The 21,334-nt window shown below is 32.5% G+C and overlaps 2 protein-coding genes and 1 long non-coding RNA gene across 3 annotated transcripts; 2 read left to right on the top strand and 1 right to left on the bottom strand.

Annotated features, from left to right (window-relative positions):
* Positions 1–12,026: 12,026 nt before the first annotated feature.
* LOC139493984 (uncharacterized) lies at positions 12,027–12,641 on the bottom strand. Its single transcript, XM_071282153.1, has one exon. The coding sequence runs from the start codon at positions 12,639–12,641 to the stop codon at positions 12,027–12,029; it is 615 nt and encodes a 204-aa protein (XP_071138254.1).
* A 137-nt stretch (positions 12,642–12,778) lies between these two features.
* On the top strand, positions 12,779–13,846 carry LOC139493983 (uncharacterized). Its single transcript, XM_071282152.1, has one exon. The coding sequence runs from the start codon at positions 12,779–12,781 to the stop codon at positions 13,844–13,846; it is 1,068 nt and encodes a 355-aa protein (XP_071138253.1).
* Positions 13,847–15,409: 1,563 nt separating this feature from the next.
* LOC139493929 (uncharacterized) lies at positions 15,410–20,653 on the top strand. The gene is made up of 2 exons (XR_011657101.1): positions 15,410–17,221; positions 19,798–20,653. It is a non-coding gene; the product is annotated as an uncharacterized lncRNA (long non-coding RNA).
* Positions 20,654–21,334: the final 681 nt, after the last annotated feature.

Genomic DNA, 21,334 nt, shown 5'->3' with positions numbered 1-21,334 from the left:
GCAATGCAACTTGTGAAATCAATTTTATTTTGAACCAGTAGTCAATAGCTTCCACAATAAAGAACCGTTTGATGTTGATGTATATTCCGAATTCCCATCAAAATAAAGGCTCTGTTATAGGGTTCAGTTTATTTTAAGAAATTAAAATCAATTAAAAATGTTTCACACACATATTCGTCTTTAAACACGTAAATTGATATACGTTACTAGCTGGTCTTGATTGAGATAGAAAATACCATTGAAATGAAAGGGTATAACTGGGGGAAGGCCCAACTGAAATGATTTTTTTTTAGTTAGGACCATTCGGCATTTGCTGTAGTTCAAAGTTGCTATTAAGAAAAAAATACCTATACAACTTACATTATTTCGGTAAAACTTGCAAGCTCCGTACGGCAAAGTTCACCACCGGAATAGCTCAAATGAAAGGGTATAATTGTTGAAAGGTCCCACTGAAACGATTTTGTGGGAGTTAGGACCATTCGGAAATTGCTATGGTTCAAAGTTGATGTTAAGAAAAATAAGTACGTATACAACCTATATTATTTCGGTAAGACTTGCCAGCTCCGTACGCCAAATTTCGCCACCAGACATGGCTCAAATGAAAGAGTATAACTGGAGTTGGCCCCACTGAAATGATTTGACCATTTGGGAATTGCTGTGGTTAAAAGTTGATATTAAGAAAAGATATAAATACAACCTCAATTATTTCGGTAAAACTTGACAGCTCTATACGGCACAGTTCACCAGCGTACATGGCTCAAATGAAAGGATAGAACTTGAGGAAGGCCTTACCGAAATTATTTTTTTGGGGAGTTAGGATCATTCGGGAATTGCTGTGATTCAAAGTTACGTATACAACCTACATTATTTCGGTGAGATTCGCCAGCTCCGTACGGCAAAGTTCGCCCCTAGACATGGCTCAAATGAAAGGGTGTAATTAAGGAAAGGCCAACTGAAATGATTTTTTGAGAGTTATCAAATTTACTATTTTTTTATTTCATTGTAACAAAACACAAACAAAAACAAAATTTATAAATCAAAACCATGTTCATCACGTCGCATCAGAATGTCCGCGAAAACAACGTTAACGTTTTCCTGAACAGTTCAGACATTTAATAATACATTGATGAAGCATGCAAAAATAACGGCAAAGGCCAGTTATGGTATATTTTGGAAACCAAATAACATAAAAAATATAAATGGTCCAGTTCTTGAATCTTACAAGCAAACAATTTATACGGGGGGAACTGTATGCTGCCGTAAAATGCGTTCAACAAATAAAAAAAAATCAAGTATCAAACGTTACCATTAAAACCGACAATGAATATTTAGGTAGAGGTATATTGTTTATTGGAAAAGCAACAACTGGAAGTCTATTCGTTTTTAACATTTTAATTCGTTTTCAAAATTAAATTTCCAACATTCAACATTTGTTTTCACCATTCGTTTCAAAGTTTTATCTGAAACTAGGTTTTTAATTTTCAACAATGATTTTCAACATTCTAAATTAAGTTTCCAACTTTCAAAATTCGTTTTCAACATTCGATTTGTAATTTTTAACTTAAGGTTTTCAAAATTCAACATAAAATTCAATATTTCAACATTTCAACATTTCAACATAAAATTAAACATTCAACAATCGTTTTCAACATTTAACATTCGTTTCCCACATTCAAAGTTTGTTTTCAACATTCTTTTCAATTTTCAATAAACAACGTTCAAACATTCGTTATTAACATTCAAAATTAGTTCCCAACATTCAAAATTGAATTTCAACATGTTAAAAACCGATTTTAAAAATTGAATGTTACTGATATTTTGGGAACTAATTTTGAATGTTTGGAACTTTTTAATGTTCAAAATCGGTTTTCAACATTGATGTTTTCAACATAGTTTTTTAAACACTCACTTTTCAACATTCGTTTCTAATATACAGTTTTCACATTCGTTTTCAACATTCAAAATTAGTGTTTTAACATTCTTTTTTCAATATTCAACATTCGCACTTTTGTAAATTTGAAATTCGTTTTAAACATTCGATGCAATTTTTAACATTGAAAATTAGTTTCTAGCATTCAAAATTAGTTTTCAACTTTCGATTTTTCACATTTAATATTCAACATTCACAACAATGGTTTTTAAAATTCATAATTCGTTTTCAACATTCAACATTCAATTTCTAACATTCAAAATGAGTTTTCAACATTCGATTTTCATTTCTTAACAAAGGTTTTCAAAATTCAATTCGTTTTACACACTCACTTTTCAACGTTCAACATTCGTTTTTAGAATTGAAAATAAGTTTTCAACATTTTACATTAGTTTTCAACATTTGATTAAGGAGATAACTGTATTTATTGGATTTGAAGCTCTGACGGCATTAATTGGGATCACAAATCTGTCAAAAGCGTTTGCGCTTGCGCGTACGTCCCATATCATTAATTGTCAATTAATGCAATCTAAAAAAGTAACGCTATTCAATCAAAATGAACGTTTCATTAGAATTTCAACATTCGTTTTTAACATTCAAAATTAGTTTCCAATATTCGATTTTCAATTTTCAACACTGCATTTCAACATTCGATTTCAACATTCACTTTTCAACAATCAATATTCGGTTTCAACATTGAACAGTCGTTTTCAACACTCAAAATTAGTTTCCAACATTTTAATTTTCAACAATGGTTTTCAACATTCATATAGTTTCTAACCTTTTATTTTCAATTTTAAACAATGCATTTCAAACATTCGTTTCCAAAATTCACTTTTCAACATTCATTATTCGTTTTCAACATTCATTATTCGTTTTCAACATTGAACAGTCGTTTTCAACTTTCAAAATTAGTTTCCAACTTTCGATTTTCGATTTTCAACAATGGTTTTCAAAATGCAACACACAACATTCAATTTTCAACATTCAACATTCAATTTTCAAACTTCCATTTTCAACATTCAACATTCAATTTTCAAACTTCAATTTTCAACATTCAACATTCAATTTTCAAACTTCAATTTTCAACATTCAACATTCAATTTTCAAACTTCAATTTTCAACATTCAACATGCAATTTTCAAACTTCAATTTTCAACATTCAACATTCAATTTTCAAACTTCAATTTTCAACATTCAACATTCAATTTTCAAACTTCAATTTTCAACATTCAACATTCAATTTTCAAACTTCAATTTTCAACATTCAACATTCAATTTTCAAACTTCAATTTTCAACATTCAACATTCAATTTTCAAACTTCAATTTTCAACATTCAACATTCAAAATTAGTTTCTAACATTCGATTTTCAAAATTCAACGTTGATTCGTGCCCAACATTCAATCAAAATTAGATTCTAACATTCGATTTTCAATTTTCATCAATGGATTTCAAAATTGAACATTCTTCAACATTCAACACTCTTATTCAATATTCAACATTCTTATTCAATATTCAACATTTATTTTCAAAATTCAAAATTAGTTTTTTACATTCGATTTTCAATATTCAACAATGGTTTTCAAAAGACAACATTTGTTTGTTGAAAATTCAATTTTTTAACTTCAATTTTCAACATTCAGCAAGTTTCCAACAATCAATCAAAATTAGTTTCTGACATTCGATTTTCAAAATTCACCCATGGATTTCAGAATTCAACATTTAATCAAAATTAGTTTCTAATATTCGATTTTCAATTTTCAACCATGATGTTAAAATTCAACATTCGTTTCCAACATTCAATCAAAATTAGTTTTTTACATTCGATTTTCAATTTTCAACAATGGATTACAAAATTCAACATTCAAGTTTTTGACTATCACAGTTTTTAACATTGTTTTTAACATTCTACGTTAGTTTTCAAAATTCGAAATTCTATTCTACATTCAATTTTCAACATTTGTTTCCAACTTTCAAAATTGGTTTTTTACATTCAAAACAAGTTTTCAACATTCGATTTTGAATTTTCAACAAGGGTTTTCAAAATTGAACACTCACTTTTCAACATTCAACATTCGTTTTTAACATTCAAAGTAAGTTTTCCAACATTCTACATTAGTTTTCAACATTTGATTTTCAATTTTCAAGAATGGTTTTCAAATTTAAACATTCGCTTTCATTCAATTTACCATATTCAACATTCGTTTTACAAAATTCATAAATAGTTCCCAACATTCAAAATTAGTTTTCAACATTTGAATTCAAAATTCAACATTCGTTTCAAGCATAAGATTTTCAACTTTCAACATTTGTTTTCAACATTCATTTCCAACATACAAAACATTTGATTTCAAAATTCAATTTTCATTATTTTTTAACATTTGATTTTCAATTTTTAACCATGGTTTTCAAAATTCAATTTTCAACATTAAACATTCGCTTTCAACATTTCAATTTACCACATTCAACATTTCAATTTACCACATTCAACATTTCAATTTACCACATTCAACATTTCAACATTTCAATTTACCACATTCAACATTTCAATTTACCACATTCAACATTTCAATTTACCACATTCAACATTTCAATTTACCACATTCGAAATTAGTTCCCAATATTCAAAATTGGTTTTCGAAATTCGATTTCAAAATTTAACATTTGTTTTCATCATTCAACATTCGTTTTCATCATTCAACATTCGTTTTCATCATTCAACATTCGTTTCCAAAATTCGAAATTAGTTTTAAACATTCGATTTTTAATTTTCAAAATGGTTTTCAACAAATTAAGTTTCCAACTTTCAAAAGTAGTTTTCAACATTCGATTTAACTATCGTTTTCAAAATTCAACATTTCAACATTCAATATTCGTTTTAAACATTCAACATTCGTTTTCAAATTCAACATTCGTTTTCAAATTCAACATTCGTTTTCAAATTCAACATTCGTTACTTTAAAACATTCAACATTTGTTTTTAAACATTCAAAATAAATTTTCAACATTCTACATTAGTTATTCTTTTTATTACATTGGCAAATGGCTTTTTTTTATGAAATTAATGTAGAAAATGTAAGGAACTATATCTTTTTCCTACGCATTGACAATTTGTTTTGATCCGACGTTATCAACTATTGTTGTATGACGTCAGAGAGGGAAATAACCACGTTTATTATTTCACATGTGAAATTATTGGTTTTTGTTTAACTGGGAAATCAATGTAATTCATTGCAACCAATGTAATAATTTTCAACATTCGATTTTCAATTTTCAACGTTGATTTTGAAATTTCAACATCCGTTCTCATAATTCAATAAACGTTCAACATTCATTTTTAACATTCAAGTTCCCAACATTCAAGATTAATTTCAACATTGGATTTTTTTTTTACAATGCTTTCAAAATCCAACATTCGTTTCTTACATTCAATTTTCAACTTTAACATTCGTTTCCAAAAGACAAAATTAGTTTCCAATATTTTATTTCAAAATTCAACATTCGTTTTCAACATTCAACATTCGATTTTCAATTTTCAACAATGGTTTTCAAAATCACCATCCACGTTTTTGACATTCACTTTTTTTACGTATTCTACATTCGTTTTCAGCTTTCAACATTCAATTTTCAATTTTCGAGAATGGATTTTAAACATTCGGTTTCAACATTCAATTTTTAACAAAAAATATGCCTTTTCAACATTCAAAATTCATTTCCACATTCGATTGTTAATTTTGAAAAATGTTTTTCGACATTCAATATTCTTGTTTTTTTTACATTCACTTTTTAACATTCAATATTCTCGTTTTAACATTCACTTTTCAACATTCAATATTCGTCTTCAACATTCAATATTCGTTTTCAACATTCAACATTGATTAGCTTGTGGGACAAATTAAATGCCGTTTCAATTGAAATTATATTAATATCTGTCAATTGAAAATCATCCTTCTTCAAAGATTTAACAAAAACTGTGACAGAAACACCAAATCGAAAAAGTGAGGAAAGAATTCCACCTACAAATAAACCAACACCTGGAACAACGCTGTTAAAAATGGATTACCAAGTAGCTAGCTCTAATAAGCAAGTTTCATAAAACCTAGCACCATGATGCTCGAAGTCATACATATCTGTGTGGAAAGACAAAGGTCACCAATAAATACAAAATAAACGGACCATGAAGTCAACTTTTTTTTTTGCTAATTTTGGATAAGACTTTCTATATGGAGACCAGCCCAATCTTACTTTATTTGCAGACTATGATCACATTTATTGCGGGTGCCAAAGTTTTAAACAACAACATTATCTCGTGCGTATATTCTCAAATTGTACATGAGTAACTCAATCAAATGTTCAATCGCTGAGGTCAACAGATACCATTCACAACAACTCAACAACAAAATGTTTCCAGTCAAAACGTACTGGATTTTACCAATAACTTTTCTACTACCAAAACATAAAATTCTGTGTTAGGAAATCTTATCAGTTTTGTTATTTTGTATTTATGTGCAATACATATTATATTATCAAATTCCAAATCATCTCCATTTACTTTAATATTTCTACACAAGTCACTTCAACATAAATCATATTTTGCCAAAGTCTTCTGAAATTAAATATTTGCTATCAAAAGCTAACACAGATGTGAAACATTTTTGTCAGATTCTATCCAAAATAAAGAAATATGTATCAAATGATACAAACAGAAAAGACAGAATTGGGGAAATCTGGCGGTGATTTTTTATTTATATTTCTTAACATTTCTTACAAATTTAGGATTGGGAAATATTTCTAACGTTTTTAACACAATAAAACGATATGATTTAGAAAATGATGATATAGAATGGTTGACAATGGGTGGATCGAAATTATTTTAAAAAAATCTATATTACTTGGTAACAAATAGTAATACCGGACTACAAAATTTGAATCAATGTTAACAAATGTCGATATTGAAGATAAGGAAACGATTTTAATATTGATTTGTCGTCGAGAAGAATTCTAAATGGTCATATTTGAAAAATATTTTTAACTTGTAGCAAAAAGTCTCAGTTCCAACTCGAGTCACAAAAAAATCTTTCACTTTGGTAGACAATATTTATAGTATTGAACCAGATAATATTCATTTTATAACTGTTTTAAAGTATTCTATCAGTAACCAGTATGCATTTCGCACAAAAGAGGGTTAAAATAAAAAAAAAATCATGAATATATTACGTTCAGATCTACTAAACATTTCTATGCAAATGATTGTATCAATCACATATCTCAGTTTAATTGTCATTGCATCAGTCAAAAACTTAATACGGTTTAACAAGATATTTTTTCGCTGGTGTGCTGACAACGAAATGGCTGTAAAACGAAAGCTATTGATCTGCAAGGAAGCTTTCAGTCATATCAAATGAAAACATTAATCGTGCCTATTAATGGACGACAAATTATAGAAAGTACATGTGAAAAATGTCTAGATATTTTTATTGATGCATCTTCTTATATTTTCATATCCATTATATACTCAAAAAGTTTACTCTTCTTTGGCTCTACTGAAAGGATAAAGAAACATTTAAAACCACAAAGCTAGACAAATGTACTATAACACTTACGTTTTACCTCACTTAGATTATTGTGGTTCAATATGGGGAAACTGTAATAACTTTCTGTTAGATCGTTAAACTAGAAATGCAAAAGAGATCAGCAAGAATAATTTTAGACGATTACACCAAACCTTGAAGAAAATTATTTCACGAAGAATACTTAATCACAAACCATTACTTATGTATAAGGCAAAACATGACTTAGCTCAAGAAAATATGTCCAGTCTAATTTTATCAGCTTCTGCAAATCAAATATATGATACGAGATTTTCATTCACAGATAATTTGTAATTCCAAATCCTTATAAGAGTTGTATAAAGTCAGTCTAGTTTATCTTACAATGGAAATAAAGTGTTGAATGCTATTCCTAATTCAATTAAAAAATCAAATATAGTATCAGAATTTAAACATAATTACAAATTCTATCATATTTGTACTGTAATGAAACCGCCATAATTGTTTATTGTATTCTAAATTATATATTATCTTTATTTATCATTATAACTGATGCATTCATTGTTTATTTTTAATATAATTGTTTTATTTATTAAGAGAGCTTTTTTAAAAATTGGTGTAATCCAAATGAGTAACTTTCTCTAAATAAAGATATTATTTTTATTACAAGTCAAAAAGCCGATCGATTTTCATCCAATTACTAGTTTCTGAAGTCCTCTTTATCAAATAAAATTGCTCTCTGTTTTGTTTGTTCATCGGTTGTTGTTTTTTTTTTGTTTTTTTTTTATAAAAGCAAGTGTGTTACTTGTTGGCAATCCAAACACAATCAATCATCTTATGGTGTCAGTTTTGGAGATTCGTTTGTTTGAATCGGGTTGCTTCCTCAAAATATGACTTGTCCGTTTTAAAAGACTTGAGACATTTTTCTATAGATAAGACCGTTAGTTTTCCCGTTTGAATGATTTTACACTAGTAATTTTTGGGTGTCCTTTATAACTTCCTGTTTTGGTGTGAGCCATCCTTGACCTACAATGATTAATTTTGAAAATTGTCGATATGGATGGAGAGTTGTTTCATTGGCACTCATACCACATCTTCTTATATATATATCTGTATCTACGTACGTCAGTCCATTTTGTTCAGGAAAACAGGCCAAAAAAAAATACTCTCTAAAAATCTGAAAAATAAAGTACTAGTTCTTGAATCCTTCATGCTCGAATGGACATAAGCCTGTAATTTTTTTTAGGTTTTTAATCTCATTTAGCATTAATTTTAAAGGACATTCTGATCAAATGAAGTTTAAGTTATAAAATATATGACTTGGATCTAAACCACCGAGTTTAAATACTGCTTAAGGAACTTTTCAATCTTGTTTTCGGCTTATGTTTCATTGAGTTATCGAAAAAATAGACCACAGCAACTTAAATATTTTTTTTTAATTTTTGCTTTGTTAGATTTTCCCTTTTTATACCGGTTTTCAAAATAAGAAACAAAACTTGCGTTTTATCCTTTTGTTCTTTTTTTGACGACGTTGTCAATTTCATGTTATATGTTAAACTATAATCCTGGTACCTCTGATAACTATCATGTCATTTTCATTAGCAACGCGACATGCCTCCTTAGGTTATAGCAATAATTTTTCGTCTCAAGTGAGTATGATTTGAAAAATTATCACAAAAAAAGATCAAAAGAAAAATGAACAAAATAGCGATACAGAATAGGATTCTCCCTAGATGCATTATGCATATGTGAGAACTAAGTACTGATCTGGTTATTTTCAATCGCTGTTTAACCCATAACGAATCAGTTTTCACAAATACATTTTTAATTGATCGTCCTATAATAAAACCAAGACCTGTATCATCAACTATAGATTTTACATATAAAGTCTATTTAAATTTGGTAGGACTAAAGTAATTCAATCTTTTAAAAAGTCTTAAAAGAATATTTGACAGTTTGCGCTCTGCTTTCATAGTTCTGCTCCAAAATGATGCCATTCCTTATATCTAAAGAACTCGACCTAAATGCACCGTAAACCATAAAATTTGGTGTACTATAAAAATATGTTTACAGAATTGCAAATGCATTTTCTCAATATTCTGTTAATGTTCAATGATGAACATAATAATATAGGTGCGATAACTTCAACAAAATGTTGTTACTGAATATCAATAGGTAATGATAACTGTTTAATCTTCATGTAGAGAGAGAACATTCTTGTTTGTGCTTGATCAAAAATCGTTTTTCTAGCAGTAAGAAAAATACCGTTGTAATTAAAAGTTCTTCCGAAATAATTGTAAGGATCTGAAACATTTATAGCATTACCGTATGTATGAAATCAAAGTTGTTTTGCTGGAAGACTGCATGTAGACTCTAAATGTCTTAATTGTCTGCGTCGTTGTTTTGTTATCTCACCATTATTTACCGTTATCTTTTGTCAAAAAACCAAAAGGCTGACTTGATTATATATGGTGTTATTAACTGAGCATTAGGAGTTTTGTTATTTATTATTTAGTTTTTATGTGCAAGACGGGCATTGAAGACAGAATCTTTGGATTTTGGATACATTTTGTAGATATGAGAGCAACACATTATAGAGACATTTTTCATGTTTTTTTTTTCTTAGGAGATGGTTTGAAGCCTGACATGATGCTTGGGGCTAGATGATCTATGAAGTAAACCTGTGTGCTCATTTTATCAATTCTTTGATAATATCTCCTCCAAATCCGGTGGAAGCAAAGAACATTTTTGACCAATAAGACAATGATTTCACCAAAATAACCTTTGTGAGCATGCTTCAAAGACTCATAACTGCTCCAAAAGTAATCTAATAGAATTTCAAGCATGTCAAATGGATATTATCAACAGCTACTTAATAAGTCTTAATATGTCTAAATATCTACAAAGAAATAGTGGAATGTTTATTTGGGGCATTCGACCTTTTTCAACTCAGATTTTGACACATTCAAATCGAAACTATAGAAAAATGGAATATTGTTAGTACATATAAAATAGAACCGGTATAGAAACCGGGCTGAAGTACGTTCACTATTCACTATTCACTTTTCACTATTCAAAATTCCTGAATAGTGAACTGTGTTTTTTTTGCACTATTCACTATTCAAGTTTATGAAATTGAATAAATTTAGTATCAACTTGTATATGTAAAAATGTGAGAAAAAAAAACAAGATATGCTATGCTTGCCTATGAGACAACTCTCTACAAGAGACAAAATGACCGGCACAGACATTTAAAACAGCTACTCACCGTACGGCCTTCAACAATGTCCCTACCGCACAGTCAGCTTAGAAGGCCCCGAAATGACAATGTAAAACAATTCAAACGAGAAAAATATTAACGGCCAAAATAATAATTTATTTTATCAGGGTTGAATTCGTAACCTTTTAGAAAAAGTTTATTTAAAAGATCGTTAAGTTGATTTGTTAAGTGTAATGTCTGTAATGAATTGCTATAGGAATTCGATTAGAATACGAGGTCTGTGTAATATATAGTATAAACAGATAGGATATTTGTTATGCCTATCCCTTTTATCTAGAATTATTTATTTTTTACGTAAAATTGAACTTGATCATGCATCTCAAATCCACTTATGCATATCTAGGAGCTTATGGTACAATTGTGGCACATATTGTCATAATATTACATATATTTCAATGGGTGTGTGGGGTCCACTTTTATTAATCAAGCATTCGTTTCCGGCTTGGGATGTCCACATAAAATGAAATCAACCGTTTAAACGGTACTCGATGTGTCAGGGGAGGGCAAACGAGTAATCATGTCTCAAAGTGCCAATTTTAAATTTCAAAATATTAAAATTTCTCACATACTTATACAATTATATATAAAGACTTTAAGTAAAATATAAAAAGTCTATTAGGACTATAGGAGGTAATATACCCAAAAATCTAGGGGTGTTTCCTCGATAAAATCTAATAATAGCACTAACTAATAGGATATCTGTATTGTGGAGCGCCCGAATACAGAAAACGGTCAACACGTGATGATCGAATTTTGAACACTTGAATCCCCTAATTACAGGTATATCCTATGTATCCTAAGAAAGGTAATAGAATGGGGAACAAAACCTATATAGTGAATATAGTGCACAGATGCAGTTTAAGGGAGTAAGGAGCGCCCGAATGTCAAAAACGGCTGATTTGTAGAAAAAATGCTTCCCCAGCAGGACCTTATGATCGAATTTTGAACCCTTGAATCCCCTAATTACAGGTATATCCTATATATCCTAAGAAAGGTAATTGTTTTGGACGTATCGATATAAGTAAACACAAAAGCGTCTTCAATGTTTCGTATGCTTTACTAGTCTATAATATACAAGAGAGACGTCGGCAAGTGACGACGTTGCGGGCCTATTGTTACGTAAATGGCGGTAAAACGTTAAACAAATAAAAGAGTATAAAGTAACTATAACTAATTCACAACATTCTGGGGGCCGCAAAATGCAATTACTGTTCATGTATTGGTCATAAAAAGGGTATTGAAAAAACACTATTAACAATTAAAGTTCATATTTCCAGTGGCACCAGTTTCACAATTGGTCTCGTGGTAATCAGTCCATTTGGTGTACGTAGTTTGACTGCTCTTACGACTCCATCCTTCCCGGTGATCAAATCTTCTATAACAGCTAGTTTCCACATCATTCTCGGTGAATTGTCCATGATTTGTACGACGGAACCGATTTTCACATGTGCGCTTTGGTCTCCGGCGACGCGATGAAATTCTCTTAATCCGGTGAGGTATTCCATTCTCCATCGTTTTGCAAAGTGTTCAATTAAAGTTACTTTATGGTTGTAACGTTTGTTTGCTTCTGTGAAATCTAAATTTAAATTATTGTCCTCTGAATTAGAATTGTTGTCTTGCGATAATCTTCTTCCCTGCAGTAGATGTGACGGCGTTAGCGGCTCTGGATCTCGAATGTCGGACGACACATACGTAATCGGACGATCGTTGATTACCCGTTCGATTTCTATTAAAGTTGTTCGTAATAGGTCAGAATTTACTTGTGATTTTCCGAGCACTTTTTTTAATGTCGTTTTCGTAATTCCAACTAGTCTCTCCCACCATCCACCGTACCACGGTGCTGCTTTCGGAATAAATTTCCAATTAATTTGAATGTTCATTTCCTTCGGAATGTCATGTGAGGCGGAAACAAAGGTTCGGTCAACCACACAAGATAGTACAAACATACATGCAGAGTTTAATCAGCCTTCCTAGTCCAACGTCAAATATTACACATTTGAAAAAATTCTATGACAGCATGGAAAACTACATCCGTGGCCTTGAAAGTATAGGGGAGTCTCACGAGTCGTTCGGAAGCCTTTTAGTGCCCATAATATTAAATAAACTACCTGGGAATATACGAGAAAACATGGTACGTGCCCACGGAGGCGACCACTGGAACTTGCCGTCGTTACGGCAAGCTATTCAACATGAGATAACGATTAAGGAAGCAGGTCAGTCGGTAAACGGGGATGATATAGAGCCAATTTACACACCCACATCAGCATTCTTCACGGGTACAAATCGCAACTACTCTAATCAAAAAGGAAAAAGAGACATAACCAAGAAACCGTGCATCTTTTGTCAAGGAGTGCACGCCCCATTAGCTTGTAAAAATGTCATGGAAATTGAAGATCGAAAACGAATTGTTAAGGAAAAACAGGCATGTTTCAATTGCTTAGGAAATCACAGAGTTGCCGATTGCAAATCCGATAAAACATGTAAAAACTGTAATAAACGACACCATACTAGCATTTGTTCAAAGAATGAAACACACTTGTATACCAAGTCTAAAGATAGCAGTACATCAAAACCAGATACCGATGCCGCAGTCGCAAGCATGCATTCATCCACATCATCGGTTAGATCGCAGGTATTGTTGAAAACCGCGATAGCACCTATCACGTATGACAAGACACATTTTAACACCGCCAATATACTTTTCGACGAAGGAGCCCAGCGAAGCTTTATCACTCAAGAGATGGCCGATTTATTGAACCTGAGACCACATAGGAAAGAAGCGATAACAATATCCGGTTTCGGTGAATCCAACAAGAAGGTTAGAAATTTACAAATTGCTACTGTCTATATAAAAGGTCTAACGAATACACTTATCCCTATTGAAGTTCTTATAGTACCACAGATTGCTTATCCGATACATACTTATGCAAGGAACCAGTCGAGTTTTCAGCATTTAAATGGATTGAAGTTAGCCCACCCAGCTTTACAGGACGAGGATTTTGAGATATCAGTCTTAGTTGGCGCCGATTATTATTGGGATATAGTTGGAGACAGAGTAATTAGAGGTCTCCGGCCACGGATGTAGTTTTCCATGCTGTCATAGAATTTTTTCAAATGTGTAATATTTGACGTTGGACTAGGAAGGCTGATTAAACTCTGCATGTATGTTTGTACTATCTTGTGTGGTTGACCGAATCTTTGTTTCAGTACATGTAATGCTTGTCCGTAATTTGTGCTAGTTATTTGTAGACCTGCTATGCATTGGGTGGCTTCTCCGAACAGTTGAGATTTCAAATAATTAAATTTCTGTACATCGTTTAAAGACAGGTTATCGTGTACGGCAGCACTAAACGAATCCCAAAAGGGTTGCCATTCTAACATATTCCCGCCGAACGTTGGTAAATTTAATTTGGGAAGTTTGTGGTACATGCTGGAGTTTGAAAAAACGGACGCTGATGTATTTGCGTGCATGAAACTGGGCTGTGGCTGACTTTCTTGATGATTCGTGAAATTAATAAACTCGTGTGCATTTGGGTTTAGCAATGACTTACTTGACTGTTTGTCTGTGATTTCCGATTCCTTAATGATTTTTGAAAGTTTGGTTACTGCCATTTCTATGTCATACGTATATCTGTCGGCTTCCTCTATTTCTTCGCTCACTTCCTCTTCTGATAGTTCCTCCACAATCTTCTCGTTCAGTTGGTCGATCGTTTCCTGCTTCTTAACAATAAGTCCTCGAATGGTTGAAAGTTCGCTAACGTCATATTCCTGCAAAAGGTCCTCGGAACTCGGTTCCACTTTCTTTAGCAACTTTGTAAGAACTCCCCGATGTCCAGCTCGTCTGGTCTTCATCTTCGTTGTCGCGGTACTCATCTTTCGTATTCTTCTGTTTTTGTCACGGCACCAATGTTTTGGACGTATCGATATAAGTAAACACAAAAGCGTCTTCAATGTTTCGTATGCTTTACTAGTCTATAATATACAAGAGAGACGTCGGCAAGTGACGACGTTGCGGGCCTATTGTTACGTAAATGGCGGTAAAACGTTAAACAAATAAAAGAGTATAAAGTAACTATAACTAATTCACAACAGTAATAAAAGGGGGAACGAAACCTATATAGTGAATATAGTGCACAGATGCGGTTTAAGGGAGTAAGGAGCGCCCGAATGTCAAAAACGGCTGATTTGAAGAAAAAATGCTTCCCCCAGGACGTTATGATCGAATTTTGAACCCTTGAATCCCATAATTACAGGTATATCCTATAAATCCTAAGAAAGGTAATAGAAAGGGGAACAAAACCTATATAGTGAATATAGTGCACAGATGCGGTTTAAGGGAGTAAGAAGCGCCCGAATGTCAAAAACGGCTGATTTCAAGAAAAAATACTTCCCCCAGGACGTTATCATCGAATTTTAAACCCTTGAATCCCCTAATTACAGGTATATCCTATATATCCTAATAAAGGCAATAGAAGGGGGAACAAAACCAATATAGTGAATATAGTGCACAGATACGGTTTAAGGGAGTAAGAAGCGCCAGAATGTAAAAAACAGCCGATTTGAAGAAAAAATGCTTCCCCCAGGACGTTATGATCGAATTTTGAACCCTTGAATCCCCTAATTACAGGTATATCCTATGTATTGTTGCGTCGCCACCACAGGCGTGTATCTCCAGTCAGCGCATTGACCACTCATAGGACGACGACATATCAAGGTGTATATATATTTAATATATACTTCTAAAAGGGGTTCGATCTGTTGTTATAACTCTAACTGTTAAGGCTTTACAGAGACATAAAACTGATAAAAGTTCACACCCTGTTTATTCTGGTAGTAAGGCACAACATGAATTTATACAGGCTAACAATAGTAAATATTTATACTATAAAGTAGTATGACATTATATAAACAGAAGAAGTCCCAAGAGGATACATAAAACTTAAAAAGGTATGAGATTTATCAATCTCATAGTTAACTTGCTATATTTCCGTTGAGGTGCATAAACACCTGAGGTTCACTTGCACCTAAGGTTTAGGTTACAGTCTATAAATGAGGTGCGGTTGCACCAAAGTTCAATTAATTAAGGTATATAAATGAGGTGCGGTTGCACCAGGGTTCAGTTACACCCAAAGTTCCTGTGCACCCGAGGTTCAAGTGACAGTATAAAAACGAGGTGCTGTTGCACCAAGGTTTACAATTTAAGAATAAAGGGTCATCTCTTATCCAGGTGCATTGCCTTAGCAATGTATATAATGTTTGCCGTATACGGTGCAGATACACCGAAAATAGATGTGGTGCGCCAAATCCAAACTCGGAAGCACCGCTAAATTTGAGTACCGCTATAAACGGTTTAAATGCAGTAAACGAATCAGTTGATTGGTAAAATCATCTAAATATAAAATGTAATTTATATTCATAACTTTTCTATAAAGGATCAATAATCCACGGAAGCTTTTAAATAAATACTAATGCACCCGGTGCACTTTACAGTTTGACTCTCGGTGCCAATGAAATAAAAGAATGGTTTCTTTTAATAGAAACACTAAAATAAATATACCTAACAAGGCATAATTATATAAAACTATTACGCGAACGTATCATAGCTACATCTGATGCAATATTCTGCTGCGACATAATGAGAAATACTTTAAAAGTTAAACTTCAAGCGAATAAAATGAACGTGTCTCAAGAAAGTGAACTGAGAAGAATGACGTCACGAGTACGCTGACGTCGCTTTATATATAGAATAATATTAACCAATCAAATAATTCGGTTTGCGATCTCCGGGCAAACGTGCTCATTTGCGCAAAGATGGTGGTTCTAAGTATCCTCCGGGCACTTATGCACAATATTACAAATAATTCAGACTTCACAAAGGATTCACACCTAACTAGATGGATAAATAAATGTATTACAAAGTTAGTAATGCAGGATAAAAGTCGTGACATAATATAAAGTAAGTGAAATTCCCAGTGGAAGTGGTTCGTGTCCCGACAAAAATGGACATTCTGAACCGCAAGTTAAAAGTGAAAGTAGACTAACAACTACAATATGAGAGCTAATAATCACATGAATAAGTAATTAAACAATATAGAAGTACACAATTCTATGATTTCTACAACATCAAGTCATAATTATTGCATAACAAGCGTAAACTACTAATTTGGGGTCCCTTCAACATGTATAAACGACATGTAAACAATCAATTTCCGGTGACATTCCAGAAATGTACTTTAACATCAGATGTAAACAAACGGATAACTTACAATGGAACCAGATGGGATTTAACAGGGGTGTGAATAACGAAATATCTTAACAACAATAAATAATAACAATATAACATTTGAGACCATTTTAACTTATTTATGGATCATAAAAAGGACATAATAAGGAACCAATTTCTGGCCGGCACAACACTGCCCCCTCCTTAGTATGGATTGGTCTCCAATTGGATGGTAAGGTAAGATAAAAATATATTAACATCTATATCAAGCCTCAGCGCTTACTATTAATTTAAAAAAAATATGTACATTATTTTTCAACCATACAATAAGTTAAAGAATATCTACAATCACAAATTATCAGATCTCTGTACTTGTTATGACTTACAAGTAGAATATATTAAACTCTATTTATACATATATACATTTGCCTATAGCCATCTATAATGTTTTCTCAAACTTGAAAACCTGAGAAAGGTATTCACTTATACACAAAAATAAAAATGTAACTGTAACTGTACATGCTGTATGCTCAGTCGCACACACATAGTCTATCACTATCACACATACTCATGCGCAATAATTATTATTTACAATATATACATACAAGTACCATTAAATTACCTAACGTTTAACTTCCTAACCTTTAACTTCAGGATTTACAGTAGAGGGCCAAGGATGCCACAGGACTGCGTAGTAAGTTATACATTTATAATGGTCCTCTGACCACTATATACAATAAGAAAATTGAAAAAATATACCATTTAACTCTATTAACAACATTACCATTTAATTATAAAAAAAAACATTACAATATATTAAATGTTTACAATATTTCTTAATTATAGTTAACTTTTATACATGAATAGAAAAACAACAACACATTATCAGTCCACAAAGTTCCTTTCTTCCAAGTCTTCTCTTGTCTTCTCATTCCGGGTCTTCTTAGTCTAGGCCAGTAGGGTTTTAGTGAGATCACAAGTTGATCACATAGAGTGGTACTCTCTTGTACCGCAATTTGAAATTATAAGCCATGTACACCTGTTGTACATAATCCTGATGAAATTGATGTGGTCACTCATGAAGAATGAAAAATATGTGAATATTAAGACATTAATATTGAACTTATGGTTTCTTTAAATAACATACATAAGTTGCCTACATGTAGACCATATATGATTAGTTTTAAGTTTATGCATTCCACGAGCACATTCTCTACAGTGGATGCTTCTATAAACTCAAATTGCTGTTAGTAATAACAAGCAATTACCAATCACTGGTTTCTATGTTTACAGCAATCATATGTTGAATGATCTACATTCAAAATTATGTTAAAACCAAAGTTAATATAATAAACTTGATATACAGTTGCCAAAATTTAATGCTGTGCAACAATGCATCATACATAGAACATAAAATCATCAAATGCTAGAACAACCATGATTGTACCGTCTAAGAGAGCATTCTCTACATTAGAGGTTTCCACAATCATTATTTCTTTAGTTAAAAAGAAATATTGTATTTCTACTTTAGTTTAATTCTTTGCGCATTTATTTTACGCCATGTTGGGGCCTTGCTGCCAGTGTAAATCTTTAATTTATCCTGATGTTTGGTATGTTGAATGATCCACATTCATGAATTCAAAATTATGTTAACTCCAAAGTTACTATAACAAGCTGATTATAAGTTGCCAAAATTTAATGTTGTGCAGCAATGCATCATACATGAAACATAAAAAATCATATGCCAGAACAAATATGATTGTACCGTCTAAGAGAGCATTCTCTACATTAGAGGCTTCCACAATCATTATTTCTTTAATTAAAAAGAAATATTGTATTTCTACTTTAGTTTTATTCTTTGAGCATTAATTTTAAACCATGTTGGGGCATTGCTGCTAGGGTACATCTTTTATTTATCATACTGAACTAATTTTGGATTGGTCTAAGGGAAATAACTCCATTTCCAGGTAGACTAAGAGACCTGTCTTGTTAACAAATTTTTGAAACTGCACTAACCATGCCAGTTTCAATATTCACAAGAGAATCAACAATCTTGAATAGGGACAATAACTTCAGCTTCAGGAGGTACAACAACATCATGAGCTACAGCAATCCTACATATAGTAGGTTGCATATTTTCAGTAAAATGGTAACATTGTATCCGGTCCCCATTTATAGACAAACAACTTTCATTTAACAAAACATCACAGTTATTAGGGGTGAGAAAATCTACCCCTAAAATTCCATCATTATGTATATCAGCAATCAAAACTTCATGATTTATGATATGGCTACCAATTTTTATTTCCACATTAAATTTTCCAATAAATGCGGAAGTTTCTCCAGTAGCAGTAACTAAATTTAAAGTAACTGGAGTAACTAAGTTCTGAGATGAGAGGGGGAGCTTCTCAAAAATCTTTCTATTAATTACCGTGACACTTGCACCGGTGTCAACCAACATATTTACAGGAAAGTCCTGTACTTTTGTTGAAACAAATAAACCCTCATCTCCGAACTTAGACACATTAAGTGCAACTATCCTGGGCCCTGACTCATTTGTCTCACACCGGCCCCCGTGTTCGACAAGTCCCGGTTTCCCGAGTATCCCTGCCCATAATTATGAGCGGTATTGCCATTTTGGTCATTGCGACCATTTTGGTTCCTGCTATTGTTATTATTTTGACCATTATAACTATTGTTCCTATTATTATTTCCAGAGCCATTGTTATTATTCCTGTTCTGATAATTACCCTTATTTTGGTAATTACTTGACCATTGTTTATTATTGCTATAATTGTCATTTGTTTTTCCAGGTTGAGAACTCTGAGCTGATTTGACAACTTGTTTGATGTCATTCGTCAAAGACTTCATTTCCTGGCGGAAACCATCCATGAAAGTCTTTGTAAAGGACTCAGGATCATCAAGACAAGCTGACTCATTAGTAGCTACTACATTAATTGGGTGACCACGATACCGATTGGTCTTCTGTTTATCTGCAACTCTATAGGCCTCAAGCTGTAGTGCCAAAATTTCAGCTTCAGCAATGTCTTTGCTCTGAGCCTCTCTTATTCTGAGTCTCATATCTGACTCCGGCAAAGCATCTATAAAGTGATCCTTTGCCAAAGTAAAGATAAGCGCTGGTGGCGCATTTGGATACGCTTGACGAGTGAGCTTTTTAATGGATTGTGCCAGTTCAGATATAGACTCTTCCTTACGTTTGACACGTGTCTGTAAATTGGCTTTGAAAATCTCAGCTCGGTTCATTGATCCAAACCTTAAATTGAGGATCTGAACCAAGCTTTGATAATCTTTCCTTTCCATTGGGGAAAGTTCAGACAACAAGGTTCTAGCATCACCTTTGAGGCTACCAGCTAAATACAGAGATTTAGTGACATAATTCCATGCGTTCAACTCTGCTAATATCTCAAATTGAGACAGATAATCGTCCAGATCTTCGGTACCATCATAATATTGAGGTTTCATTTTAATGGAACCATTAATATTTGAATTGGACGTTTGGTTCTGATGTGGAGTACGTACACCTGAATTTGATCTACCAGCTACCAAACTAGATCTGCCAGGAGCCAGTGTGGATGGACCAGACCATCTGTTAGCAGTTGCTAAATTGTCATTGTTATTATTGTTAAATAAAACATTTTGGGTGGGAAACATATTGTTAGAGTTAGTTGCCTGCTCTAAATATTGAGGTGTACGTTCACCTTGCATGTGTGGGTTAAATGTACTGCCATTGCAATCAGTTATTCGTTGGTCAAAATCAACCAACGAATTCCTGGTAACATGAGTTTGATCACCTGACCCCAAACTTTGAACATGAGGCGGGGTGACCTGAGCACGTAAAGCTGCAATGTCTCGGTCAACTTTATCCATGGCCTTGTTGGTCATATGCTGCATTTCTTCTTTGGTATTCTTAAACATTTGGTCTATTTGATGAAGAAAGTCATCAAATTTGTTTTGCATTAGTCTCTCTACATTACTATAGTTTGGTGTAGAAGCACTTGCAGAAGGAGTATTGCAAGTAACTTCATCAACAACGTGCATGTCCATTAAATTAGATGGACAGCTCATATCTTGATCAAATTCAATCAAAGAGTCTGAGATTCTGTTATTAAAAATAATTTCTGAATCATCCATTGTAAATATTATTCACAAAAATCTATCAATTTCAAGAGGTACCAGTTGGTAAAAATTTAATCACCACAATCAAAACAGTGGGTCAAAAATTTAAATACATTAAATGGGAGATAACTCAGTTAGTTATACATCCCACCGAGGATGCCAAATATGTTGCGTCGCCACCACAGGCGTGTATCTCCAGTCAGCGCATTGACC

Source organism: Mytilus edulis, chromosome 11 (assembly GCF_963676685.1).
Source record: "Mytilus edulis chromosome 11, xbMytEdul2.2, whole genome shotgun sequence".
NCBI classification, from domain to species: domain Eukaryota; kingdom Metazoa; phylum Mollusca; class Bivalvia; order Mytilida; family Mytilidae; genus Mytilus; species Mytilus edulis.
The sequence above is the reverse complement of the archived record's forward strand: the minus strand, read 5'-3'. Positions and strand labels throughout refer to the sequence as shown.